The sequence below is a fragment of the Dermacentor albipictus genome, chromosome 5 (genome assembly GCF_038994185.2).
Source record: "Dermacentor albipictus isolate Rhodes 1998 colony chromosome 5, USDA_Dalb.pri_finalv2, whole genome shotgun sequence".
Taxonomy (NCBI): Eukaryota; Metazoa; Arthropoda; class Arachnida; order Ixodida; family Ixodidae; genus Dermacentor; species Dermacentor albipictus.
Window position 1 is genome coordinate 136,331,362 of NC_091825.1, and position 27,450 is coordinate 136,358,811.

At 44.2% G+C, this 27,450-nt stretch overlaps 1 protein-coding gene across 8 annotated transcripts in view; it reads left to right on the forward strand.

The window, feature by feature from the left end:
- Window positions 1-27,450, forward strand: part of LOC135909254 (uncharacterized) — an 87,796-nt gene that overhangs the window by 55,313 nt on the left and 5,033 nt on the right. For 4 of the 8 annotated variants that reach the window (XM_065441154.1, XM_065441151.1, XM_065441156.1 and 1 more), the window contains exons 2-19: window positions 11,528-11,593; window positions 13,086-13,180; window positions 14,625-14,723; window positions 15,675-15,759; window positions 15,839-15,918; window positions 16,144-16,227; window positions 16,362-16,427; window positions 17,570-17,627; window positions 17,716-17,802; window positions 18,000-18,076; window positions 18,573-18,677; window positions 20,645-20,786; window positions 21,400-21,541; window positions 23,266-23,537; window positions 24,541-24,684; window positions 24,802-24,886; window positions 25,319-25,360; window positions 25,540-25,628. In XM_065441154.1, the coding sequence (XP_065297226.1) occupies window positions 11,528-11,593; window positions 13,086-13,180; window positions 14,625-14,723; window positions 15,675-15,759; window positions 15,839-15,918; window positions 16,144-16,227; window positions 16,362-16,427; window positions 17,570-17,627; window positions 17,716-17,802; window positions 18,000-18,076; window positions 18,573-18,677; window positions 20,645-20,786; window positions 21,400-21,541; window positions 23,266-23,537; window positions 24,541-24,684; window positions 24,802-24,886; window positions 25,319-25,360; window positions 25,540-25,628 (1,818 nt within the window). Of the gene's footprint in view, window positions 1-8,387; window positions 8,915-11,272; window positions 11,295-11,527; window positions 11,594-13,085; window positions 13,181-14,624; window positions 14,724-15,674; window positions 15,760-15,838; window positions 15,919-16,143; window positions 16,228-16,361; window positions 16,428-17,569; window positions 17,628-17,715; window positions 17,803-17,999; window positions 18,077-18,572; window positions 18,678-20,644; window positions 20,787-21,399; window positions 21,542-23,265; window positions 23,538-24,540; window positions 24,685-24,801; window positions 24,887-25,318; window positions 25,361-25,539; window positions 25,629-27,450 lie in introns of those variants that run through there. The other 4 variants (XM_065441149.1, XM_065441150.1, XM_065441155.1 and 1 more) reach the window with 4 other exon arrangements.

Genomic DNA, 27,450 nt, shown 5'->3' on the forward strand with positions numbered 1-27,450 from the left:
AAACATCCGCACAGGATGTCATTCTCATTGTATAGTTACATGCAGCGCTACCGTAGCTGGATGAAGTTCTGGCTCAGGCTGCGAGGGCGAATACCGTTAGCTAGCTTTAGAACAAGTGGAAGCACCCGACTTGCGTACATGGGTACCGTCGAATACGTAGACACCAGCGGCGGCACTGCGCAGGCGTGGAACCTACACTGCATTTGTACGCTAGCGTCCGCTAAATTTCAGTCAGTTACCTGAAACTGCCTGCCCAATTAAAATTCGTGGAGCGGAAATCACAGAACTTTTCGTTCGTAAAAAGTGTTAGTCTGTGGCCGGCCGCCTTCTCCAGTACACAACGGTCGCTACATGTTACAGCTGCAGCGCCTGATCTTACGAACCGCTCAGACGGCACAGCGAGAAGAAAGAGGTTTAACCGAGAGGCCCGATTTTTATTATTATTATTAAGACGGCACAACGTGATTTGTGAACACGGCCTCCGAGGTGGAATGTGCTAAACGAGTATTTACGGTAAAAGTCGTACGCCGTTGGCTGGTAGCTTTTGGTACACCAATGTGTCACCGTTGGCCGACGCCTGTCACACAACCGCCCTGACGACGGAGTTGTGAAGACTCTGAGAAAGACAGTGGGTAGCAGAGACTCGGGCTCGATACATGTTGAGAACCTCAAAAGGAGATCGTCGCCTCGGTAGCGGCTGAAAAATGCCCCGTGCGATGCGTATGCAGTGGCTATGGCGCAGTGCACGGGGGAGACTGAAATATGACGACAGTAGCCCGTGCCGTTGCGTTTCCGGCCGGTGACGCCAAACTGCGGAAGTCCGCGGTTCGGGTTTCCACGGTGAGTCGCTCGGCAGTGAGCGCGAGCTGCACCAACAATCGCTGTGCGCTCGCCGAACGAGCGTGCCGCAAGCAAATTGTGGCTTGGGGGTCGCCTTGGGTTGCCGACATCCATGATGGGGACGGCGTTCCGTGTTGTTGTGCAAGCTACTGCATTCGCATAGCGAGCCGGAGCTGTTGCCATTCAACCTGCAGAGAGGAAACAGGTTTTCATAAAGAAAAGGTTGACCGGTGAAACTTTGCGGCGAGTCACACGTGACGTTGTAAATGCGAGGAGGAGGAGCATCGAGTGAGAGGAAATGAGTATTGTCTCGACGTCTTTTAACTGTACGCAACTCCTATAATGCCGCCCGGCGTTGCCCCCGCACTTTCTAAACCCCCCGTATATTAGCGCCTTCTGTTCGTTATGCCCCTCACACTTCCAAGACATCTGCATGATTAGTGCGTTAAACAGATGTATAACGAACAGCTTAGTCGGCAGAGGCCATCTCGGTGGGTGAAACGTTGTTCGCGTATAGTTCTGTCCATGGCGCATATTGATGTCCGAGAACAATGCGCTTTTTCTCGGCTCGTTTGGGGCATCCGTGTTTTGTCCACGACACACGCACAATTGGACAGCAAGACCTGAGGCGCTTTCCTGGCAAACGACCTTGGAGATGCGGTTCGAGCTGCCGCCCAACTTATTTCGTGTTTTCTAGCCGTAGCTCATTTTCCCGACGTGCCGCCATATTTTGTCGCTTTATTCTGTGCCGTGCTGTATGTACATTCGCTGGTGATGCTACTTGAACATATATTTAGCTATAGTAATCATGCCTACATCTTATTGCACGTGTATAGCTGATAAGCCGCTCGAGTACGCATATAACGGTTAAAAAATACCGTTTGTATTATCTGACGTATTGTATTTATTGCGCTGCGCTCTGACGCATTGGCTTCGGCCTCCAACCGGCACACCGCAAGGCTCTAAATAAGTTATCATGACAGTGATCGTTGTGGTTTTCCCGAAAATTTACGTAGATGGTTTATCGATCGATGCACCTTGCTCATGCATTAGCATCTATACGCATTCCACTTGTATTGTGCGCCTATTCGCGTCACGTAGTTTCACATCTCGCGATGTTTTTTTTCGGCGATGTTTTTTTTTTTTTTTTAAATCTCGAGCATTTTTAGGCGCCGAGATTCCGTACTTGAGGAGTTCGCAAATTCCCGTTTCACGTGCACCGATCGCGGCGGCGGCGATATTTGCATTTCCGAGCACATAGTGGAAAACTGAATTTTTCGTTAGCTTATACTATTTCATTGGAGATAGCAGTGCTAACGAAGTAAAACAAACGAGAAACAATTTTTGTTAAAAAAAAATCCTGTTTATTCATTTGCGTTAGGCCCACGCCGCGCTAGCGATTTCGGAGGGAAGGCCAGCACTTCTGAATATCGAAAAACCGTACGCACGAAGGGGCTGACGACAAATTTCATTCATTCATTCATCAGATTTAACGTCCCTAAGCAACACTGTGAGAAAGGCGCCGTAGCGAAGGGGTCTTGAATAATTTTGAACACATCGGGTTCTTTAACGCGCCCCGAAATCTTAAGTACACGAGCGTTTTTTTGCATATCGCCCCCATCGAAATGCGGCCATTGAGGCTGGGATTCGAACCCGCGACTTCGTGTCGGCACAATTGCCGCTTCCGCTCAAATCGCAAGGAAAACAGCACCGTGTGAAACGGTCTTCGCTCGCAACGGGATCGAAGACGCGCGCTGCTGTGGCGTGTCGTTTTGACAGCCACAAGACCCGCTGCAGGGGGATCATCTGTCACGTCACGAGAGTGTAAAACGACACGACGACGAGAATGGACGCACAATACACGAAAATACCACACTATGTGTTCTCTCGTGGGATGTGTGTTTCGGGATTCAGCTGTCTTGACTGCGTTTCGACGTCACGCGAGGCTGAGCACGAGAGAAAGAAGAAGAAAAAAAAAAGTCCCTCGGCATCATCCCCGATTGGTAGCGCCGGCTTTCTTAAAACTCCGCTCTGGCTATTGGTGAATACATACTGCCACGTTAACCGCGTTCCTGTCCACCTGCTTTGAACAACAACATCAACTATACAACAGGGACAGAAGACACTCGTTACTAAGCGACAAAGCGGATCAGTCTGAGTATGCAAACGAGCTTGCTTTTCGCATCTCCCTGTGTCACAGAGGGGATCGGTAAAGCTGTTCGCAGTGTGACTGCTCTCTCTCTCTCTCTCTCTCTCTCTCTCTCTCTCTCTCTGTGTGTGTGCGTGCGTGCGTGCGTGTGTGTGTGTGTGTGTGTGTGTGTGTGTGTGTGCGTGTGTGTGTGTGTGTGTGTGTGTGTGTGTGTGTGTGTGTGTGTGTGTGTGTGTCGGCATATCTTATAGAACAGTTCCACACTATTATTCATTTCAATCCTCCTCTGTGAAGTTGCTGAGCTCACACATTACATTTCTTTGTTTATCGTCTCGTTTTTTTTTTTTCCGGCGACGTTGATACATACGTGCTCGTTATTCCGCGTTTTTGGCTAAACCCGAAGTTTCGCACTGATTCGCGGGAAGTGTATTTCGCGATATGGATAAACGCATAATAGGGATTGGATTGGGGAAACTTTATTTATGCCTGCAGTTGGGCGCTCGCGCGCCCCGCCGAGGGCCTATACGTCATCCTCGAAGTTGCCGTTACTCGGCGCGGGTCTCCGCTCGCCGTTGCCGGCTCGCTGGGTCCGTGCCTTTCGAGCGCCTCGAGGGCCTGCTGGACGGCCCAGAGCTGATCGTCTCGGTCGTAGCTCTTCGCGGCTGCCTAAGTGGTAGCTTCTACAAAAAAAATAATAATAATGATAGTAAGTCTTTATTTTTGCAACAATTCACCATTGCGGAGTTGCACAAGGAGCGGACTGCGCGGTCAGAAAATTACGGTGCCTCGCTGCGCGCGCTCACCTGCAGAGGCGCGTGCAGCTCGACCCCGCGTCTCCACCGTTTTCGTCCTGGATGTCTGCGCAAGAAACAAAGGCGCCGCGGTGTCCGTTGCCGCCGCCGTCACCGCGGGAGCTGCATAGCAGCAGCAGCAGGTGTTGCTCTTGCGCCAGCGTCAGGCCAACGAGCTCGCCCAATTATACGAAGCGCGTCTCCTGCGCGAAGCGTGAAAGAAAAAACGTCCGTTACTTCGCCAGCGAACTGTGGCCGCTGGCTGAAATGCCTCGGCCCCGCTGTCCCCCTTGCGTGGCGTCGGCGGGGCTGAAACAGCAGTGCGAGCGAGAAGCGCAGATGGTTGAGAAATGCAGGTCTGGCTCCGTCCGCGGGAAAACGGCGAGACGTGAAATGGGCTAAACGAAAAGTACGCTTAGCATAACGGAATACCGTCAGGCTACACGCGAGTATGTATAGATAGATAGATAGATACTGCCATATATATTTATATTTCACACACACACACACACACACACACACACACACACACACACACACACACACACACATATATATATATATATATATATATATATATATATATATATTGTCCTTGTCACCAGGGTTGGTGACAAAAACTCGTGTGACCTGAATGTATTTTGTTTCGTCATGGGATCTATCCATTCAACCTGCTCCGCCAATCCTCTAGCCTCCTCTTGCATTTCGCGACCTTCTGCAGCATATTAATCTCGGCGGCGTTTAAATCCCAGTGCTGCTCTGTGTTTGTCTCGTCAGCTTGTCGGTGTTGAATTATACCAGCAAGGAATATGTTGTGAGTTCCTACTAATTGTGCAGGACTTATATCGCGCTGCCCGACTGCATTACCCTTATTTTGACGGCTTTAGCGTCTCTGATGAACCACAACCGGTGCGAAAACGCTGTGTGTATTATTTTTCAGTGACTATAGAGTCGTGTTAAACAAGAACTCTAAGTTCATAGCGCGTTATGATTTATAGCAGTGCGTACCTTGGGGGGAGCCCGCAAGTTCAACGCTGGCCTGCGGGCCGTTTCGGGCTTTCGCGGGAGCCTTTTTGGCAAAGTCGGCAAATGAAACGGCACAAAAGAGCACGCTTGCGTAACCTTGAACGTCGACTTACCACGAAGCGCTCGTGGCCTCCGCGGCGGGGGGTTTTTAGAGCTCGCCCGAGGATGTTTGGGAAAGACGTGTCGTGGAGCGGGTTAAAAACGTGCGCCTCCACGGGTCGGAAATAACGCGCGCGTTGTCGTCACCCCCCCTTCCCCCACCCCACTCCCTCCATCCCTTCCTGCTTCGCCTGTCCCCCCACGGGCAGCTTTGGATGCGGTTGAGGAAACCAGTGCCTTGGCGCGTGCGTTTTTTTGTTGCCACTTTCGCACTAGAGAAGAGACGCCGCGCTTTTCTTTTACAGCGCAGTAGATGTTTATGAGCTAGAACTTCTGTTTTTTTTATGTTGCAGACGACAGCCGCTGTAGCCGTGAATAGCGTTGGCTACGGATACACAATAGAGAGCCTACATGCAGACAGCGTATGTGGGCTCCCTAATATATAATAATAACCAAGAAATCAGCAATGGGTGGACGGCCTACCGCGGTACTTCACTGGTACAGCATCGCGCGCACATAATGTAGTAATGTGGAACGTGTGGGTTCGGCTCCCACCCCTGGCATGTTGTCTTTTCGTCCGCTTTCATTTGTTCTTTATTGTTTCTGCATGACAACTCCAATTGGTTCCGCCCGTGTTGTATTCAGAGTCGTAATCGCCGTCTATTGGAGCACGTTGCACTGGTTTTCTCGGAAATAAAGCCTAATCGGGTTTCGTACATGTGTATTTATTTACTTATTTATGCATCTACTCTAAGGGCCCGATGGCGTTCACATAAGGAACGCCATCGGTTCACATAAGGAACGCCATGCAGATAACGCGCATGCCGTTCGTGACTTGGAAGTACCGGGCTTGCAGCGTTAAAGAAAGGAAATGCGGGCAAGACAGATGACGATTATCGTTGTGTGGCAAATATAGACCCCAAAGGGTGCAACTGTTTTTAGAGTACACTTTTAAAACGGTTGCACCCTTTGGGGTGTATATTTATCCTGCACTCTTAGAAAAATTAACACCCTTTGGGGCTTATCTTGTCCCACAACAATAATCGTCATCTGTCTCGCCCGCGTTTCCTTTCTTTAACGCTGCGAGCCCGGTACTTCCCAGTCACGAACGGCACGCGCGTTATCAGTGTGACGCAGCATTCTCGACAGGAAAGTAGCGAGCGCCGAGTTTTCAAGAAAGGAAACGCAAGCTAGGCAGATGACGATTATTGTTGTGGGACAAATATACACCCCAAAGGGTGCAACCTTTTTAAGAGTACAACAGTAATCGCCATCTGCCTTGCTTGCGTTTCCTTTCTTGAATACTCGGCGCTTGCTACTTTCCTGTCGGGAGTGCTATGTTATGCTGATAACGCGCATGCCGTTCGTTACTGGAAAGCACCGGGCTCGCCGCGTTAAAGAAATGAAATGCGTACAAGACAGATGACGATTATCGTTGTTTGGCAAAAGGGTGTAATTTTGCTTAAGAGTGTATGATTCCTATGATAAGCAAGGACGAGAGGGGAATATTTAATAACGGGCTATTTCGCTCAAAGGAAGGTTCTATTTTGACTTGATGATTCGGACGTGAAATGGGCAGCTAAGTGCTGATAATTGGGAAGAGCTGTGATAGACATCGTGAAAAAGAGACAGAAGTGGTAGCATTATTTGCTCAACCGTGGAGGATTTTATAATTGTTACAAAGAGATTGTCTTGAATTCTTAAACATTTTATTTTTGTTCATTTCCTCCAGTTAGCTTTACCATTTTCAGTTTTTTAAAATAAAAATAGCCTAATTTCATCCAAATCTTGGCCAATCCCCCACAGTGGGTGTGCGCCATCGCATAAGGAATACCATACCATACCATACCATACCATGCGCGATTGCAGAGAAAACTTTAGGGATGTTTTTATTGTAGTTATGCCAGGCGTTCGAGGCTTTTTTTTTTATGAGACGGGCATTTTTGTTTCGAAGAGATTAAATGTTATTTATTACGTACACCTGGTTAGGGTTTCAGATTTGTGATGCATAATCAGGTTTTTGAGCGGACTAGTGTATATTAAGCTACAAGTTTATTTAATATTTGTTGTAAAACTGGCGAAATAGAAGTTGCGCTCAATGAATCCGGGCCTCTTACATGCGCTGCTAGTTACAGTAAACTCTTCAGTTGCACGAACGTCGGTGTAACGAATGTTTCGGAATAACGAACTTTTAGAAAATCCCCGGAAGATTTTCTATGTATTCAGTGCGAAAATATTTCGGTTAAACAAATTTCTGAATAGCGAGTATTTCAGTTGAGCGAATTTGATCGGTGGACCCGGGCTCATTTTTGAAATCACTTCGACGAAGTTTTGCGCTCTGCAGTGCTGGCGTAGCCGATGCCCGCCGCCCCCAAATCGCCCCTTCAGCGGCGGCAGTGTGACAGTGAGCTGGTTACCTGTGCTGAACTTTCAGGACTGGAAATTGTTTACAGTGTTCTTCCCGAAGAAGAAGAGTGCGAGGGTGAAGGTGCGATGGCAGAGGCAGTTTCGACTTGCGAATCGCTGAGCAAAGCACGAGAACTGCAGGATATAAACGTCCGGATATAAACCACCAAATACCAAAGCTACTAAACATCGTTGAGCAAAAAATTGATCTTCATGCACCTCGTTTTAAGCAGTGTATAAAAAGCCTTCTCATACATTATCAAATTACTTATACATAAAACCCTATCGCACTACCATTCTTTTTATGTACTATATATGTATGCTTTAATCTGTGCTGTAATGTGAATGCACAAACAAAAATTGAAGCATAAAATGTCTTTTCACATAGTCGTTGTATAATGTACAAACTATCGTGTTTATTTGTATTCTCTACATCGTACTTGCCCGCTCTTGCGTTATATTTGCGTTTTTCGTACATTGAATTATCATGTAAGCCGAACACGGAGCAAGAGCCCCTGTCAGGCCATATGGCCTTTAGCTCTTGTTTTCTCTTTCTGTAACAAAGAAAGAAATACAAACTTCAAGGAAGGAAGGAAGGAAAAAGTGGAGAAGGAAAGGCAGGGAGGCTAACCAGTTTAGATTAACCGGTTTGCTACCCTATACATGGGAGAGGGATGGGGGTGATGAAAGATGGGGAAGGGGAAAAGACAAACTTCAAACTTCTGTCTACTTCTGTCGCCTGCACGGCGCGCGCAGCATCGAGTTATCCCTCCGTCACTTCATGTCGCAGGCCATGCATGTCGCTCCATTGCGCATCTGGCCCTTGCGCCACTAAAGACCACACATCATCATCATCAGAAAAATGGCGTGTCACACCTTTCGGTGACAGCTGCGATCGACAGTCCACTGGTAACATATGTGTGGAAAGTGAAAGCTCCACACATCATCATCATCAGAAAAATGGCGTGTCGCGCCTTTCGGTGACAGCTGCGATCGACAGTCCACTGATAACATGTGTGTGGAAAGTGAAAGCTCGGCGCGATGTTTCGACTCCGCTATTCAAAAGCGAGGGACATAAAGTGGTAGAAGGCAAGATATTAAAAGAAAGGCGCTGCGTAGTGGACCCGTGCGCTTCGGGTGTTTTTGTTTTCCTTCATTTCGCATTTCGTCTCGCCCCCTTCGTCGCCTGACGGGAAGTGTCAAGTCGGGGGGTGGCGGAAGCGCGCGCTTCCGGCGGACGCGGGCGCTTGCGTTTCCGCGTGCGAACTGTATGCGTAGCGCGCAGTAATTTTTTTGTATATATTTTTTTCCCCCGCCGCGATCCACTTCGCGACGTTCCTCTTCTCTCTGCGCATTCTACGGAGCACGGCGTCGCGACTTGGCGACTGCACGTCAACCGCACCGCGAACCCCTTTTCTATCGGGTGCACGCGAGTGCCCGCCGACCGACGGACAAGATGAGACGGTGGCCCTCGATGCGATCCGTTTACGGTTCCACGCTGAGCCTGTTCGAGGACTCGTCCAAGTATCGCGTGAGTTTGAGCGACGTCGCGGCTTCGCTTCCGAGATGGCGCGTGCGCATGTCCGCCGCAAGACGTCTTCAGGTTTGTCTCGGGCGTCCCTGCGACCTTCGTCTATGCGATGGCTTCTCGCAAACCCAACGCCTGCTTGGTGTCTTGTGTCGCGCTGTCGCTGCTGCGCTGATACGACCCAACTTTCTGGTGTACGAGTAGGTGGGGAGGGAAGGGGAGGGGGGGCGTAAATAAGTCGCTCCGTTTGGTTTATGTTCCAACCTACAATGGTTTCTTGCTGGTTTAAGTGATACCAAACTGTTCGAGTTACTTCCTTTGTGGACAGGAACCAGACCAGCGTATTTTCTGACAGTGGGATGGGGAATGATTTGTGTGAAGTCGCCCTGAAACTGTATAAAACGGGCCTCGAAACCAAAGGCGAGGCAGTTATGTTGCCTGTTAACGGTGTTAGCCCTACAAGTTAACTGTGGCCCTTTAACTCCCACCACTCATAATATGCTACAGTACGGTCTTCATGGACCTGTACTTTGCATACGTCCTGTGTGAATTGTGTGTTACAAAACCGTTGAACAGTGCCTGACTTGTGTAAGCCACACGTTCAAGCCAAGATATAGGCTTGCCTGGTATGTCGTACTGATAGTCATATATGAATATGATATATTCCTCCTCTTCCCTCAACACTCAAGCAGAAACCAGTATGTATTTTTATTCTTAATATATGCTGAGGTGATGTAAATAAACATATATATATATATATATATATATATATATATATATATATATATATATATATATATATATATATATATATATATATATATATATATATATATATATATAAACGAGAAGAAAGGGGGTTAACCGGTACATATGTGGTAGCATATGTGGGTTTATTGACCAGTTGCCTTCACCCGAAAAGATCACGTTCTCGTGACGCCTGCGGCAAAGAAGACGTTCCACGTCCGCCGCCAAGGTCTGTGTGTGGGGGCGCTGGCTAACACTCCCAGGGTTCTACTAGTACACAAAAATACCCAAGAAAGTGGATGTGGAAACGCCGCCGCGGTAGCTCAATTGGTAGAGCATCGCACGCGACATGCGAAGGTTGTGGGTTCGGTTCCCACCTGCGGCAAGTTGTTTTTTCATCCACTTTAATTTCCATTAATTTATCATTATTTCATTTATTAAGCACATGCAATTTCCCCTATGTTGTACTTGGTGTCAGTGTTTGTTGGCTTCTCATTATATGACTATATATATATATATATATATTCACCGCCTGCCTGCCTGGAGTGAACAAAAGCTTGTTTCCCTTTTTAGCAGCCCTGTTAATTTACATGCATATAACAATAGTGCATTGCATCGCAGTTCCTGCACATCACACACATGTAAATGGCAGTAATGTGCCGGGAAGTGAATGCATGACTGACCAATGGTAGCTGTGATGTTCAGGGGATGTTTTGCCAAGTAGTATGCATTCGCTGAATGGTGGCAGGTTGGTCCAGTTGGTAGTACATATATAGTGAAATTTGTTTCGAAGGTGTATAGCATGAACCAGTAAAGCAGGACAACAAGGAGGAAAGGCTAGACAGCTCTGGGGTCGGCAGTGAAATGCTCGAAATGCACACGATAATGTACATAAACGAGGGCTTATGATATAAGCTAACGCATGACGCCTCTTTAGAACCATGCTTGTGTGCATTACTATTTGTGCTTGGTCTTTTCCTTTGCAAAAAAATGCAGTGAACAAAAGTAAACAAGGGATCGCCAAGAATGTTTATATTTGTTGTTTTGGTTCTTGCGGTTTCTTTTGAAAGTTTAATTCCTTCCAGTAAGAATCTGTATAAATTCGTCACATAACTTGCAAGCAGCTCTCTTTGTCATTATATGTTCCTGTCAGTGATTTCGGTTGTTTAAAGAAACAAAAATTTGTATCCTAAAAGAGACCATTGCCTTTGTTGCTCACTTTTGAAAGTTAAAAGGAAAATCTTTAACTTTAAGGCCACCAAATGAAAACCCTGCTATCGCCCCAATTCTTCTCTTTAAAAATAACACCGATATTTCCAGAATTTCGAACGTATGAGACGAAAACGAAAAATTCCACTTTTAATATGTGCTCTGGTGATACTGTCGAATGTCAAAGGCATGCAGATACTGAGGCCTGGAAAACATGAATTTACTGTATATGCATATTAAAGCAGCAGTTTATCAACTGCGTGCAAGGGTATGGTCAGCATCTTCCAATAGCTTTACTAGGCAACATTAGTTTTCTTGATGGGAACCATATCAAAGAAAATCACAACTGCCTATTTGAACTGTACTTAGTTCAATCCCCCTACAGTTGCACTTTGCTTTTATGGGTCACCCCTGGCTTTTAATTGCTTACAGATGGGAATGTGACAGTAGTGTAGTTACATCCATATGGAGGAAATGGACACTGTGATGCCAAACAAAGGTTAGGAGAAATTAATTATGTTTAATTGAAATAGTGAAATCATAAGGAAAAAAAAATAGAAGTGGTTAGACCAGTCAGTTTCAGATACTTCTGCAATCGGATCTCTTGTATGTACATTTTGGTCCTGTTGTGCCGTGCATAGATGGGTCATCCTTGCTTTTCTATATGACATCATAAAGCAGTATGTCAACATGTCTCACTTGCTGTTGCATTTCTTCTTTTTCTCCCTGCAGATGAGCGATGGGCGGCGAAGTCAAGTGGTCCTCCTGGATGAGCGTCGCCTCGACATTCTCATTCAGGTGCCATGCGCATACCATGCATGCCATTCTCTTTAAAAGCAAAATTTGCCTCTTCTCTAGGGTATCACATTTTTTTTTTGTTTCCTCTCTATGCATCACTCGGTATGCGTCACTTGGTATGTGCCACTCGGTATGTCTATTCTTGGCCAATCACCCCGAATGTGCATGTGCCACTGTGACACTGGGGGTATGGAAACCCTAAATGTATTTACGTACATGTTGTACTTCTGTCTTGACACATATTTCCAGATGTGTTGTACTTCTTACTCGTGTCATACTTTGTTGATGCCTCTCATTGACATCCTACCCTAGACATGCATCATGCATTACCTTCGTTCTTGTTATGCAGACGGCTAACAGCTACAGGCAATGAGGCTGTGCTGGTGTCATTTGCTTCCGCTATTGCTAACTCAGACGAGCTTGGCCCCATTTAGATTCTTGCATTGCGATAGATCTTGTTTTGTAGGGGGGGTGGGGATGTTTATTGTTGCTCAGCTGCACTGGAATGAACATGGCCGAGCCATCTGTAGTTGGAGCACCAGTTCCTGCTTTCATTTTCTTTATCTGTCGTTAGCAAACTAATGTGCCTGTATATTTTGCAGACAAGTGACCGTGACATGTGGTAGCAAATTATAAAATAGCCACAACTACAACTGAATGTCAGGTTAATTGCATTTGGGAAAACAGTAAACGTGACGTTCAAAAACTATTGAAGTTAGACGTGTACATTCTTTTTTTTTTTTTGCTTGGTTTCTGAACTGGTTTTTAATAAAGCTGAGCTTATGAGTTTTTTTTTTTTAATATTGGCAACTAACAGTAGAAAATCTCTACTACAGAAGAAACAATTGATTGTACTGTAATTAAAAGTTAATAAAGTTTGAATTATAGCTAGGAAATGCTGCATCCGGCTGTCATTTGAGTATAGACAGCATTCTTATTTTCAATCTGTTTATTGTTTCAGTTCTTTTTGATAGCGTAGAGATCATTTTTATTGTAACAAAAGTAATATACTGCAGTAGTAGAGTCTAGGTGGAAGCTAAATAATGTTCTTACTCAAAGTGCATTAGGAAACTGACAGAAGGTGTTCTTATCTATGTTTATATCACACCATTTTGTTTTGCCGGTTAGCCAACAGAAAGTATGAGCTGGCAGTTGTCTTACAGACCATTTATAAGAGCCTGTGTCTTTTATCCCTATAGTACTCTTAAGATGTTTCTCTTTCGACATTGGTGAATGGGGTACAAGGTCCATTTCAGTTTCAAGTTGGTGGTGTTTTTAACCACATTCTACATGGGTTTCTTTTCATGATTATGTAGACACATTTTTGTCTGTGTTTGTTGACGACGCAGAGAAAGAAGTTCAGGGGTCCAGGCACACTTTTACTTTGTCTCAGCTTTCTTAAGAATTAACTGAAGATGATCCTCCTTTTGACCCTGTCATAGCGTCATTTTGTGTTGCTACTTTCATGTTCATTTTTACTTTCTGCCCACAGCCAAGGCTGTATGCCTGCGACCTCCTTGATATGGTGGCCTCCCACTTCAACCTCAAGGAGAAGGAGTACTTTGGCCTGGCATTTCTCGATGAAACGTTAGTAGTTGCAAGTTGTCTGAATTGTTTTTCTTTAGCATTGTGTACAGTTGTGGACAAATTAAATGTGAACACAGCAACTCACACAGAAGCATACAACATAGCATATATTTTTAGAAATTTATTCATGTGTTGTCCGTTAAAAATGGCATATGACACGTTGAAGTTCCAGTCTAATGCATTTAAGCATGTGGTACCTAAAACACCATCCTTGCATTTTTCTGTCTTCTGTTTTCACGTGTTGGTTTTATGTGCCCACAATACTTATGAGGAGGGCTAATTTAATGTTTTCCTGAATTGGAACAAATTGCCTGTTGCAGTTGACATAATGCTAGTCCTTGAGCTGGCTTATTCAGAGAGGCAGGCATTACTTACACAAGAGATTGAAACACATGTTCAACTGATTTACAGAAATCTGCTAATTAGCTTCTGAATGAACTAAATGAAGGAGAGCAGCAATTATAGTAATGTCAGGGTCAACAGAAATTTACATTGGGCAATAGTGCCTGTGTAATCTGCATAGACCATAATCCTAGCACTTGCAGTATCTCTCTTTCTACAGCGTGAGCTGTTATGGGCTCATTCCAACAGCCATTCCGAGTGGCGATAGTGCCCGCCGCCGTTGTCTGGTGTACGTAGCAGCTATCGCTGGGAATGAGAAAGAAAGAGACCCAATTACCGCAGGGATCGAACCTGGGCCTGCTGTGTGGGAGTCAGATACTCTACCACTGAGCCACACCAGCGCTTGCTAGCATGCAGCAGAAAAATGCCTTATAAACACGTCCTAGTGCGTGAGGAGGCACGCAGTGTGACACATGCACTGCATGTTGTCAATATGTGCATGTTTTGCATTGCACTTGTATGTTATTGCACCAGGTAGAACGTCGTGTAGCAGATGCACATGTAGCGGTACAAGGCAGTCTAAGAAGGTTTGAGGAAGGAAAAGAAGTTTAAAGAGATGTTTACAAGAATGCCAGAAAAAATATGCATTGTGTACCTGACTAAATCCAGCTGGTTAAGTGATTATGCAACCACCGCATTTAAAGGGGACTACAATAAATTATCATCATTGTTAGCATCTTATCGTACCATTTGCCTTGCAGGGTGAGACTCGCGCTGCGTAGCATCTATATGTTCTCCCTTTGCATTGCAGTTGCATATTATTACACCAGGTGGCACGCAGTGTAACAGTTGCATAGGTAGCAGTGCAGGGTAGATAGAGAAGTCTTGAGGAAAGAAAAGAAGATTGTGGAGGACAGCTTGCCGTCGACACCAGGCGGGCAGTTCACATCGTTCTTGTGAAAACGCCGCAAAGACCTCTAGTGCATGATGCTAAAAATGGAGCTCCTAAGTAGCAGCTCTCCAGGTTACAATGTGACTGTGTTACATGTGCCATGCAGGCCTGTGATTTTTTGTTGTTTATGAGGTGGTCCTTGTGTTCCAGGGGCCATTACCATTGGCTGCAGCTCGACAAGCGGGTTCTTGAGCATGACCTGCCCAAGAAGTCGTCTCAGGGTTCCTTGGTGCTCTACTTTCTGGTCAAGTAAGCATGAGCATTGATATCAGTCATTTCTTTAATGGCCCGCTCACGGATGGGTCTAAACTTGCCAGCTTAATGTAGCGTCACCTTGGCATATTATGGTGAATAGCACAAGCACGAAAGTTGTGACTGCCTTCTAAGGCCATGCCCTAGTGAACTTTCACATCCAATCCACACTGTAGTAGCTGATTTTATGTGTCTGACAACTGTCGTGCATCTAGGTATATTGTGACAGACCTACAGCTGTCGGACATCTGTCAGACCGGCAAATATTGTGTTCCTTTGAATGAGAGTCGTGTGCAAGTGTCACTCGAAAAGGGTAGTGACACTATGGAACAATATTCTTGCACGAGTAATAGTTCAGCTTCCCTTCTTTTAATCAAGAACAACAACTTTCATTGCTCAATTTTAGTGGCCACTGTTAATCATGCCTTTACCTTTCTTGAAAAATGTTAGAAAATTGCTCAGGTTCACAACAGTGCATATGATGTGTTGCCTTGAAGATGTGCTTTTCGCAATAAAACAGCATTAATTACAGTATTCCAAATATTAATGATAATTTCAGGTGCATTCTGTAGTAGCCAATAATTACTGCCATCACTCCTGAATGACACTGTTTCGCAGTTTTTGCTGTCTAGCTGCACGGCATCAAGTCCAACGCATTCCAAGAAGCAAAGTGCTCTCACTCCTAAGTGATGCTAAATTATATCAGTCGGATTGGAGTATTAGTTAGTTATCTATGCTTTGAAAGTTTCATGTGAAACCATGTTTCAAAGAAGTGCTGCTTCTCAATTTGGTAGTTGTCATGCATTGAGAAATTCTGTGCTATGGTTCATAATGTCTGGGTACTAGTACGTATAAAGAAAAGGTCAGTTTTATTTGTACTCTGGTAGAATACTGCAATTTGAACTGTAAAAAAAAGAAACATCTCTATTTTATGTTTTCATCTTTTAGGTACTATGTGGAAAGCATTTCTTTGCTGAAAGATAGCGCCACTGTAGAAGCATTTTATCTTCAGTGCAAATCGCTCATTGCCAAGGCAAGTTCAATAACATAGGCTTTCTTTAATCACTAGTTTTCAGCCTAGTGCAACCCCTGAGATGTGTCTTTCTTATCAGGGTGCATTGGAAGCGGATTCCGAAACAGTGTTTCAGCTTGCTGCTCTAGTCCTTCAAGCAACATATGGGAACTATGTTGAGTAAGTACTTGAATTGTAATTGCTCCCCCCCCCCCCTTTTTTTAAATTTTAATGCTTGCTACAATTTTAATGTTTGTTTTGACAAAGAACTGAGCGCTTTCCTTTCCCTCCTTTGTTTTTGTCTTACATTAAGTTTTCTGGTAGTGTGAAGTGAAACTTGCGACCTGAGCTTGGTTATGTCGACGCAACCCTAATATTGTTACTCTGTGCACGCCAATGTTGCAGTGATCAAACCACAAAAACGCAACTCAAGAAGCTTCCTGTTCTTCCTACCAGTGCACTCAAAGCCCACCCGTCCATCTCCTACTGGTAAGATTCCAAGCAGAACTGTTTTGCACGCGTGAAAGTAGATTGGTCTGCAATCTGCACATTATCTATCTATAAATGCGTGGTGGGTAATGTTGCACTGCTGTTTCATGTTTTTTCTGTGTCTTGCCTTTCAGTGAAGGCAAAGTCATCGAACATTATCAGGAACTGGCAGGACGCTCAAGAGGTTCAGCCATTATTGCGTGAGTTACTTTTACAGTGACACCCTATGGGGCATTTCACATAGCGAACACGAGCACATATAAGTGCTCAAAAGGGGCTTCTGTTCACCCAATGAAGTTTCCCATTAGATGTGTAGTCCGTGCTGTTAAAGATGAACTGAAAAAAAAAATTTCGTCCATGTAGTAAGCCGAGCTTGAAATGCAAATGGATGCAAGGTGAAAAGCTAGGAAAATGGACATTTTTGATATCAAAACTTGTGAAAGTACCACCATTACTACTTGTTGGAGATGAGAGATCCGAGAACTTTGAGAGGCAGCGTGGCATCTGGGCATGACCTCCGTGCTCTGGTAGTGCTAGTGGGGCGCTGAAAATTTCAGAGGCCATATTATGGTATGTCTGTCATCTACTAATCACCAAACACCCATGTCTTCTGCTACAGGGCTATTTAAAGGATGTTAAAAAATGCCAATAACCAGCATTGTAGCTTTGCCAAGGTTGCTTTGTTAGTAGTATATGCTACTCATTTATAACCAATTTACCCAAGCTGAAATTTTGTTGTGGTTGGCCTTTAAGAAAGAGTGCATTTGATGCTTCCAGGAAGGGAGGTACTAAACTCTGCAGGCAAGCATCTGTTTAATGGATATTGCTGTAGAGATGAATGAAATTATTGGTTCTTGCAGAAATTGTTAGCATAGTTTGTTGGTGGCAATATCCTCTATAATCTTAAGACATGTTAATATTTAAATCATTAAGCTAAACTGTTACATCATTTTCACACCTTCTGCACTGTAGAAATAATTTAAATTGATATTACATAATGCACAGTCCACTTGTCATAACATAATAAAATTTCGAAAGCAAGTTTTCTTCGCAGTGCTACATGCTGCTATGCATATTTTGGGAAGACGAAAAAAAAAAAGAAGAAAAAAACCTGCCGAAAAGGAGCCTCTGTTACGAACAACACATTTTTCGCCAGGCTGCTTCAGATATTTGGCTACATTCGAAATTTTTGTATTCTAGCCTCCTGGACTTGGTGCTAGTGAGCTTCTGTAAACTAAAAGAGAGAGAGAGATCTTTGTAAAAGTTAGGTTGCCTAGAAATCCCCTAACTTTAGTTTATTTCTGAAAGTTAGTGTGGTGACTAATTGTGCATTGCTTTCCAGATACATGAACCTTGTAGAAAACCTGCCAACATATGGTATTCATTTTTATGAAGTTAAAGTAAGTTTTGCAACTTCTCTCTCTTTATGGCTGTTGGCTTTTGGAAGCGGCTACTCAATGCAACCCCTGTTTCCCATTTGTGGCATAGGACAAAGGAGGCATTCCTTGGTGGGTTGGTCTCAGCTATAAAGGGGTCAGTCAATATGACTATAATGACAAGAAGACACCAAGAAGGGTAAGTTGTAGCAGCAGCATCAGAAATTTTGATTTCTAAAATTTAATTATAGTTATTTCTTTATTTTATTTTATTTATTTATTTATTTATTTATTTATTTATTTATTTATTTATTTTTGAAGCAGTGCCTTCGGCATTTATTTGTGCCTGTGTTTGCTGGTTTCTATACACCTGCACTTTCATTTTCGTTTTCACAGTTCTTTCAGTGGAAACTTCTGGAGAACCTTTATTTTCGGGACAAAAAATTCTCAATAGAAGTTCACAACCCGAGAAGGTAGGTCCTGGTCCTGGGTACTTTGCTGTGGAAAAATTCCTTGCCGACAGAATCATTGCCAATTTTTTTTTTTTAGTTTCCTTTAATGTCACTGATGTGTGCCGTTGAGAGAGAGGTAGATAAACTTTTTTTACAAATGGCTCTTTGCCCGAGCTGTTGGGGTTGGCACCGTGGTGTCATGTGCTGCTTTGAAGATTAATGTACCCTTACAAAATGGATGTGATACGGGTAGTGGGGATGCACTTAGTTTCACCACAACATTCCAAGCTTATTCCTTGAATCAAGCAACCTTGTGTAGCTGTTGCAGTTTCCTTCTGGATGACAAGTCACTGTTGTTTAAAAGACCATGGTTGAAAGGATGGTTTGGCTCATCGCCTATTCCTGTACGCTTGCAGGAGCAGGTTGTTGTGCAAGGTCTTTCGAGTCGGCTGGCAAACTGCCCTATTTGGCTGACCATCTTCCCCATATTTTTTGACCCCTTCTATTTTCCTTGTAGAGTGGTCCATGCCCTGAGCAGTTTCAATGTGTACGAGGATGTGATAGAGGCACCCCCTGAAGGGTTCGATCCTCTGGCTGATGCCATTAGCGATTCCACAACCCAGTAAGTGCTCTCGTCCCTCTGTTACCTCGCTTTGACTTCCCTAACCTCCCCTTTTGTGGCAGGAGGTGGATGGACGGGTTCCTCTTCTGTGTCAGGCAGCGCACTATTAACCCTTTGAGTGTCGAGTGCTTGGAAGCTTCAGTGTACTGCACTCCCATAGTTACCCTTTTCGTCTCTTTTGTGGGAGGAGTAAAGTGGGAGGATTTGTTTGGGTGCATGTGCCAGCGGAATCGCCATTTGAGAGCTGGGCCCATGAGGAGTTTCTGCGTGCCACTTGCCAATCTTTTTTTTTTCTGTGCTTTGAATGCAAATTTTGCAGTAGTAACAAGTGACTGAGCTTGGTGCACGATTGGCAGGCTTATTTATAATATCATGCTTGACTCTGCCTAACAAATTACTTTCCTGAAAGATTACTTGAATTCATTCACCAGTGCCTCAAATTCTTCTCTCTTCATCGAACATTCTTCTTGCGTGATGGTATGTGAGGAAGTGGAAGGCCTACAGCAAAATCTCATGACTTTTTCACACTTTTTCAGTTTCATGAATTCATTTCCACTATCACCCTTAATGCAGTTCATTAAGAATTACTGAATTTCAGCATTACTCAAGAGCCACATTTGCATCCTGCACTTGTGCATATCAGATGGTCAAGCATTTGAATAGCAGAAGTTGTAGAAAAGAGCCAACAATAAAACGCATCACTTGTCATCTGTGCATGGAAGCACCAAATAACTGGAACCCCTTGTTATATGGTGAGGCAGCTTGAGGGTTCTTTCTTCTTGAAACTGGGTGATATTGTGAACTAGCAGGGGTCGGTGCGAAGTGAATACTCAAGGACTGCAATAAGGCGTGCATAAGGACTTGTTTCGATCAACAATATTGTTACCGACAGTCGCATAGTTAAGGTGCTCCTATTTTAATTCTGCTTGCCCTCTTACCCTAGTTTTTCTCCTCTACTACCTCTTTGTATGTTTTTCAATTTCCCTATTAACTCGCCACTTTTTTGCTCAATATAAGTTTAATGATTTAAGCAGTTTGCTGGTTTGTGGAGCATGTAATTTGCTACTTCAGTGACTAATTTATACCTTAGAAGTGGACTCACGCTGCAGAATTAGTTCAATTATTCGAGAATATAGCCAATTTGGCTGCCTGCAGATGTGTCCTTTATCACACAACATAGACATGTCTAATTAGTCTTAGACAGGAATGACCTTATAATAGGTCATTCAAAGGTGGCCAGTAATATCATATTGCTGTACATTGTTTTTTAAATATGTGGCATTATAAAATTTTTTAGCCTGAGTGGTCAGGTTTCACGCCAAGCACCTGGCAACAAGGGGTAAGAAATAAACAAGAAATGTGTAATTTATTGTCAGTGCGTGAGAATTTAGTTTCGCAAACTTCACGTGGGTGCACATCCTCATCACATTACGGTGCATTATAGTAAGAAAAGAATGGAAAGTATATTTTTTTTCTTCTTTACCACAGAAACCCAGTAACAACATGTGTAACTGAACATTTCCTTGCCTACCCATTTTGTTTACTTATAACATTGTCCTGTTTCAGTTTGCTAATGTTATATCTTGCGGTTGTAGTCCACTGTGAAACAAAAAGCACTAGATAGTTTTCTTATTCATATGAAAGTGTATCAAGTCGTTGTCAGGCAAATCATCGAGGTCATGACCTGGAAGTTTGCAGAACAAAAAAAGTGTTGCCTGGCAGTGATGTTTTTGTTTCTTTAACAATAAGGAACAGAAGTGTTCTTCTCCTGATACTGTGAATGTAACATCCAGTGACCTCTGCCAGGCTTTGCACGTGTGAGCAGCCTTATGGGTCAGTTCGTCCTGCTCAGATTCCTGTAAAAGCAAGACCATTACAATTGTACATAAGTAAATAAATACTGGACACTTTTTTTTTCCTACAGCATTGCTGTCTTGTGTTTGTTTTTATTTTCTGTTATTTTCCAGGGTGTCTGTAAGCAGGAGAACTTTTGGGCCTGGAAATGTGACGGTGGTTGTTTGGTTTGCGGCTACGCCTGCCCTGACCAAGAGCATTTGGTCAATGGCCATAGCCCAGCATCAGTTCTACTTGGACAACAATGTTGGCAAGGTAAGATGATGAGCATATTTCCCAGCAAAAAAGATGCACGACTTTGCTTGTAATTCAAACTTACTGAATGTGTAACTAGGTTGAGTTTTCAAGCATTTTTCCAATTATATCCATCCTGCCAAGCATATTGCACTGCCAAGTTCACAGCTTAAAATTGCTTGAGAAATTTATTCAGCTTCTTTCAGCACTTCTACTTACGCAGTCTTCTCTGTGAAAGAAAAGTCAAGTATTGACCTCTTCAAGGAATAGCTTGCAGTATTGGGTACTGCTTATTTAACAATTTCTTTACTACTCCTGTCTGTAATGTCTCCTAAACAAATGGGCTATTGAAGTAAGCGCATTAATTCTGGTCTTTTTATACCGCTTAAGTTAGTTGTAGCTTACTGCTCATTTTTCATAGCAGGAGAAAGAGAAAAGAGGAATGGCAGTTGCGTTAGAAGAAATTATGCCACGCCTAATGGTAACTATCTTGCAAAACGGAACTGCAAGGCAGCGGTCTACTGTGTTACTATGCTTCTGTACAGTGATGCTAAAACTCCATCATCCTTGCAGCTCTCTATTTAGGTTTTTCAAACATAAAGTGAATGTTGGCTGCACTTCACTTCATTTACAGAGGAAGATTGAAGACTTAAGTTGCCTGGAAAAGTTTGCTGCCGAGCTGTCTAAAAGCTCCCAGTCTTTATCATCAGCCAGCACAGGATCCAACCTGAGCAGAAGTGCAAGTTGTCATAGTCTTCCTGCCATCAAAATTGAAGGTACTTGTTACTTTTGTTGGACATGTTTTGCCCAGATGCCTTATACAGTGACAGTGTCACATGTGATTTTAAGGACAGGGGAACAGCTTCTGCCATCAACAGCTGCATCCCAGTTCTGCATAGACGGCGCTCTCTCCTTCTTCCTTTTTTCCAAACTGGCTATAATATTCGTGTTGTTAGCAAGATGTCTTCCGGGAACAGAAATTTAGAGACCATCACATCAGCAAAAATTAGAAATCACTTTAAAGGGCCCCTCACCAGGCCACATAGCAAATTACGGTTATATGCTGGAAGTTATGTGCCCTCTGGGTAGTGTTCTGCCGCAAGAATTCATGAAGTTTGTTCCTTAGTAGCCAAGATAGAAATATTTCAGTGCCACAAACCCATGATTTCAGGATGTGAAGGCTACTGCTAAGAGAGACATTCTCTCCTATCGCCCTGTCTAGCCTCCTGAAGCGGAATTTCTTCCCTGCGTTCTCCAGTACTGGAGCTCAAGGATTGCATGACGAAAACGTCACGAAGACGTCACGGGGGCCCTGCCTTCATTTTTTTCCCCCTCGCTTTTTTGCTGCACGGTACACTTCCGCTGACGGCATCACGTGCGGGCTATTGCGTTTGTCTTGTTTCACGCAGCACACGATTTTGCACGTTGTGCACGAGAACACCTGACTAGCGGTATAAGTCAGTGCTATGCAAATACTGAGGCATACAGAAGTGGTTCGTAGAGCATGATCGTGCGTTGGATCAAGGTAGAAAATGACATACTTCTTTGTCTACACACGCGACTGCACGACGTAGGAACAAGCAGACAAAACGGAAGTACATCTCTTGTTGCAGTGCGAAGTAAAACAAGAACACACGAACATTTGGTTTGTGTATTTTATTATTTCTCTAATTCGTCTATTGAAGCAACAGATTACACAAATAACAGATGTCTTGAATAATTCTTGAAGTCGCGTGTCACTGTGAGTGATGTCACAGCAGTGCGATGATATACTTAGACTCTCCGGCTGGAAGCGCGGCACCCTCTAGGAGAAGGGCAAACAGTGTTCGGTTTGAAATTTCAACTCTTTCTGTGGCTTATAGCAATGTTGTACTTAGCAGACATAATCGTTAGCGTGCATTCTATGCAAGGCGCTTGTTAGCACAAACTGGCCAAACCTGGTGAGGGGCACAGCCATCTAATGTGAAGTTGTGACAATGCATTGCATTGGCTGAGCATGGGCATGTGGGCTGTACCACTTGTATTTGGTCAGCTGCTTGCGTACGCTGCAAGAAATTTCTATTGCGGCATCTGTGGTTCCCTGGCTATTAATGCACCTGTACAAGCATGCTCACTTTTATTAAAATTGCTCTTAGGACCCATTTCTTTGGATTTCGCCTTTGGCACCCTTCTAGGGCAATCTTTGCTGCAAGAATACTGCTTAGAGAATTGAACATAGAATCCCGCTTTGCCAGTAAAAATGATACTAGGTGAAAATGGATGCTAGGTTAGTGTTGTATGTCCATTTTGGGTGCTGAAGTAACATTTTCAGCAACCTCCACATAAGATAAGTGCTTGGATCGGCTGCAGAGGTAGCGGGAAGATAGGCAGCTTTGTGGTGTGGCCTGTGGACAAGCATACAGACATGTTAAGAACTGAAAGAACCCTTAACATCAACCACTGTCAAAATTGAGCCACTCATTCAAGTTTCCATTATTTTCTGTCCTCTCTGCTGCCACAGACCAGACAGACCACCAGAAAGTGAATGAAGAGGCCGAGCGGGCAAAGCAGGAGATGCTGACAGCACTCAAGGCTCGCAAGGAGGCCTTGGAGGAGGCGCTGCGAAAGAAGATTGAGGAGCTGAAGTCTGTGTGCCTCAAGGAGGGCGAAGTGACGGGCGAGCTGCCTCCAGAGATGCCCCTAGAGCCTGGGGAGCCTCCTCCGCAGGTGCGTCGGCGTGTCGGCACAGCCTTCATCCTTGATGACCAGCTGCTGTCCAATGCGAAGAGCAAGGTGGGTGCAGCACCATGGGCTCGTATCTTTTTATGTGGTTGGTGAAGGTACAAGTGTGTGCAGCAAAAAAGGATGCTCGTCTGCACAAGAGTTGCATGGTGCTTTGTTTTGGTTCTTGTGTAGCAAGCATAGCGGTCTGTCTGTGCAAACCTCTCTCAACCAGTGCACCTCTTAGCAGCCATATTCCTTGCCGAGGAGCTGCTTGTACTTGTCTTGCATACTGGTGGGTTTCGTGCTGTGGGGATCGAACCGTGCACTTCCCGCATCTGAACAAGACAACCTACTTACTGAGCTGCAGGCTGCCATGGTTTTCATGTGCAATGGCTTGATTCTGGAAGGAGACGGTGGTGTGTCATCAGCATCTCTCTGACTCTGAGTGTGACTCCAGCACACAAGGAAACAATGACTCACATTCTTTACAACATAGATATGGCCTGAAGATAGGTATCTTTCTGTTGCAGCACACGTGTGAACAGCAAACAGCATGAACCTTTCTGTTGACTACATGCTCCTGTGTTGCTGTGAACAGGTCTGCGCTCTGTACAGTAATGGTTTCAGAAATCTTTTTTTTTTCTAGGAAATTTGATGGACAGTCAAACCCTGTATGAAAGTAACATCCAAAGTAAAATGCCTTTGTTATGCCTAGTAGTCAGTACAAATGTAAGTGCAAAAGTTAGCATTGACTGAAACGAGCGATATATACATTGATAGGGATCATTGTTGCTTGACAGATTTATGCGCCAATGGATCCAGCATTTTCAAGACTGAAAGTGCACACCATAACGATAATAAGCAATGAGAAATGGGTGCCATGGAGAGGAATGAGTTACTATTGCTTGGACAGGATGTAGGTCAAGCACTGCTACAACTATTCAATTATAATGAATAAATTACTGGAAGAAGTTCATTGGCCTGTGTTCTACAGCTGCCACTATTTTGGAACTTTTTGACTCGACGAGGTGAAGGACTGCCCCGCAATCTTCTGTCTTGCCTTTAATTCCAGGAGGAGACACTAAGCTCACTGGAGCTGGAGTATGAGCTGCAGAACAAGATAACAAGTGCTGCTCTGAGGTTGGCCAGTGACATGAGTGCAGACAGGAGCCTGAGGAGGCAGCGAAAGTTGTGCTATCAGCAGGCACATGAAAAGGCATGTCGAGGCAATTGCTGCTGTTTCGCATGTTGTACTTTAGATAAGTAGTCTGGCTGTCTCATCCGTCACTGATGACTTGCTCATCACCAGTTTTAACCTCCCGTTTATTTATAGCTCAAGCAAGTTGAAGAAAAACTGGGAACGCTAAAAAAGCAGAAGAATTGTGGTAAACTCAAACCTGTGCAGCAGTCTGATGATGGTCAGTATGCTTTTTTTTCTTCTTAATCTGCTAAAACAGAATTATTTGTGACATGTGCTCTTGTTTGATGCATCAGTGTCTGTTCCTTGACTTCTGGATCGCCTTTATTTATGCAAGTGCAGTCATTCTCTTCGGAATTAACACTGCTTTAATTCTCTGTTACGGCATCCTCCTGCAGCAATTAGCCATGAGTGCAAGTGGATGCTGTTGGCAGATAAATCCTTACTGGATATGCATTTGTTAACCAGCCTTGAATGCTGGTGGCTATGTTAGCTCAGAGTGTTTGCTGACTATCATTGATAGTTAGGTACTTGCTTGTTACTAATTAGGTACTCGGTGGTTGCATTATGATTCTTTACTTGACAAAATTGTACCTTGAAAGTATTGCAACCTCCATTATATGACACTCAAGTAGCATTTTCTCTCTTGCAGAACCAAGTGAGGACAACATCAGCCAGAGCACTGCGGGCAGTGGTAAGCAATAGTTGCATGCAAATGGTCTAGAAATTTCGAAGTACACCTAGAATCTGTGCTCTTATTTGTAGGCATTTATCAAAATCAATCCGAATCCTTTCCCTTACTGGTATTTTTTCTGAGCTATGCAAAGCCGAGAACTTCTTTACAAACTAAGACTGTCTTCTCTTCCTTCTCAGACACTCCATTTAGAGGAAGCAGCAATACATCAGATGTCAGCCCCACAGCATCGCCGAAGCTGGGCAGCTATGGCGGCCTCTTAACAGAGGTAAAGCAATTGCTGCCATTGTATGGACATACATTGAATTCTTTGCAGTATTAGTCTTTTTTCTTCTGTTTTATTGAATCGCCTATGGTGGCTCTGCGGCTGTGACAAACTGCTGCTGCACAGGGTTGCTGTTTCAAATCTGAACGGTCGTGGCTGCATTCTGATGGAGGCCGAACTCGGAAAGGCTCATGTAATATCAAGTTGCTCATGTACTGTGGGACTTTTAATGTCAAACCCCAACAATTTCTGTTTTCATTAGTGATTGTGGGTATTGGGGACAGTATTGTCACTTTTGGCCTACTACCTGATCTGATGAAACCACTAGACTCTTGTACCTTGCAAATGAGATTGACAGACAGTAGCAGAGCTGGTCACTGACTGTTTATTTAGGTGTAAATAACCATTCATAAAAATACAGAAAGCAATGACAGTTATTTACGGTGACCGGCAATGTCTTCAAGGGCTGGTCGAGGTCTTAGATGAGACATGATACCTGCTATGACAACACTCAAATGAATGCACGCATGGACATGCTGCAATATTCACGTTGAAAGACTTCTTGAAGTCAGTAGTTTGATGGCATCACGTCTGGTCTGGTAGTAAATTCATACTGTTAAAAAAAAGGACTCCAACCAAAAGGTGTTGTTAGTACGTATTAGAAGTTTTGACTTCTGCAGGGAGGCTGGAGCTTCTAATACTTATTAGAACACCTTTTGGTATGTGTCCTCTCTCTTTTTTGTGACATAAAGGGCCTCTTATAGGTTACCAGTTGCATAGGTGAGGATTTTGATGGGTTTGCTTGCAGAGCTCAGTGAGGCCACACTTGAAGACCTGTTAACACCTAAACAATGTAAATTGCCATATAAAGACCTGTGAAATCGGGCCAAAAGGAAATCAATCTTCCTTTCTTTATTTTTTTTTTTATTTCGTATTTGTAGCTTGTATATATGAAACTTATTCACAACTTGTGCAAGACCTAGGAATCTTCATGGCATTAATCGTGTGTATCATTATCCCGTAAGTTAAAGGGGCCCCAAACCACTTATTATCGAAGGGGAGAAAGGTATTTGAAGTGAAAATAGGTCATTTCAGAAATACTTTACCGCAAAAAGTACTTCAATGCATTCAGCAGAAGTGGAGTTATTGGCAGTCAAGCACAGCCTCTGCTGTGCTCCTGTTCCTTCTTCAATGCCTTGCACAATTTCATTTTGGATGTTAACGTAGACGCCACAACTTCTGCCTTTTGTGCCTTCTACTCACTAAACATAAGCCAAATGCCGTTGTCCTCAGCGAGCTGCAGTGCGCTTAGCCAGTGGACTCGTGGCGGCACCCCGCGTCGGCCACAGTATCTACGCCATGTAGGTGACCACAGCTTCATGTCAGCTATTGGCCAGTAGCAGCCGTCTAAGGGAACGATGAAATAAAGCATCCGATGATGAAATAAAGATTTCAGGAGAGGGTGAGGACAGGGTCTTCCGTTGAAAAGAGTGTGTGAGAGAAAGGTGACATCGCAATCCACTTGTGAGCTCCGTGCACCGCGTACGACAGTAAAATTTGACTGAGATGTTCACAGCAGCATATGCTGCTCGTGAATTATGTTATTTCACCAAGCCCGAGGGGTGGTTCAGGGCCCCTTTAAGCCTGCCTCAGTGGTTAAGCAGCTGTGATGTTCTGCTGGTGAGCATGAGATGGGGACTTGATCTTGAGGTGGCACAGCCATGTTTAATCTGCAGCAGAATAGCACCTGTTTACTGTAGTTTCCATGTATACTCAAAATAACCCTGTGTCACCTTATTACTTGAATACACCATGTCATTAGAAC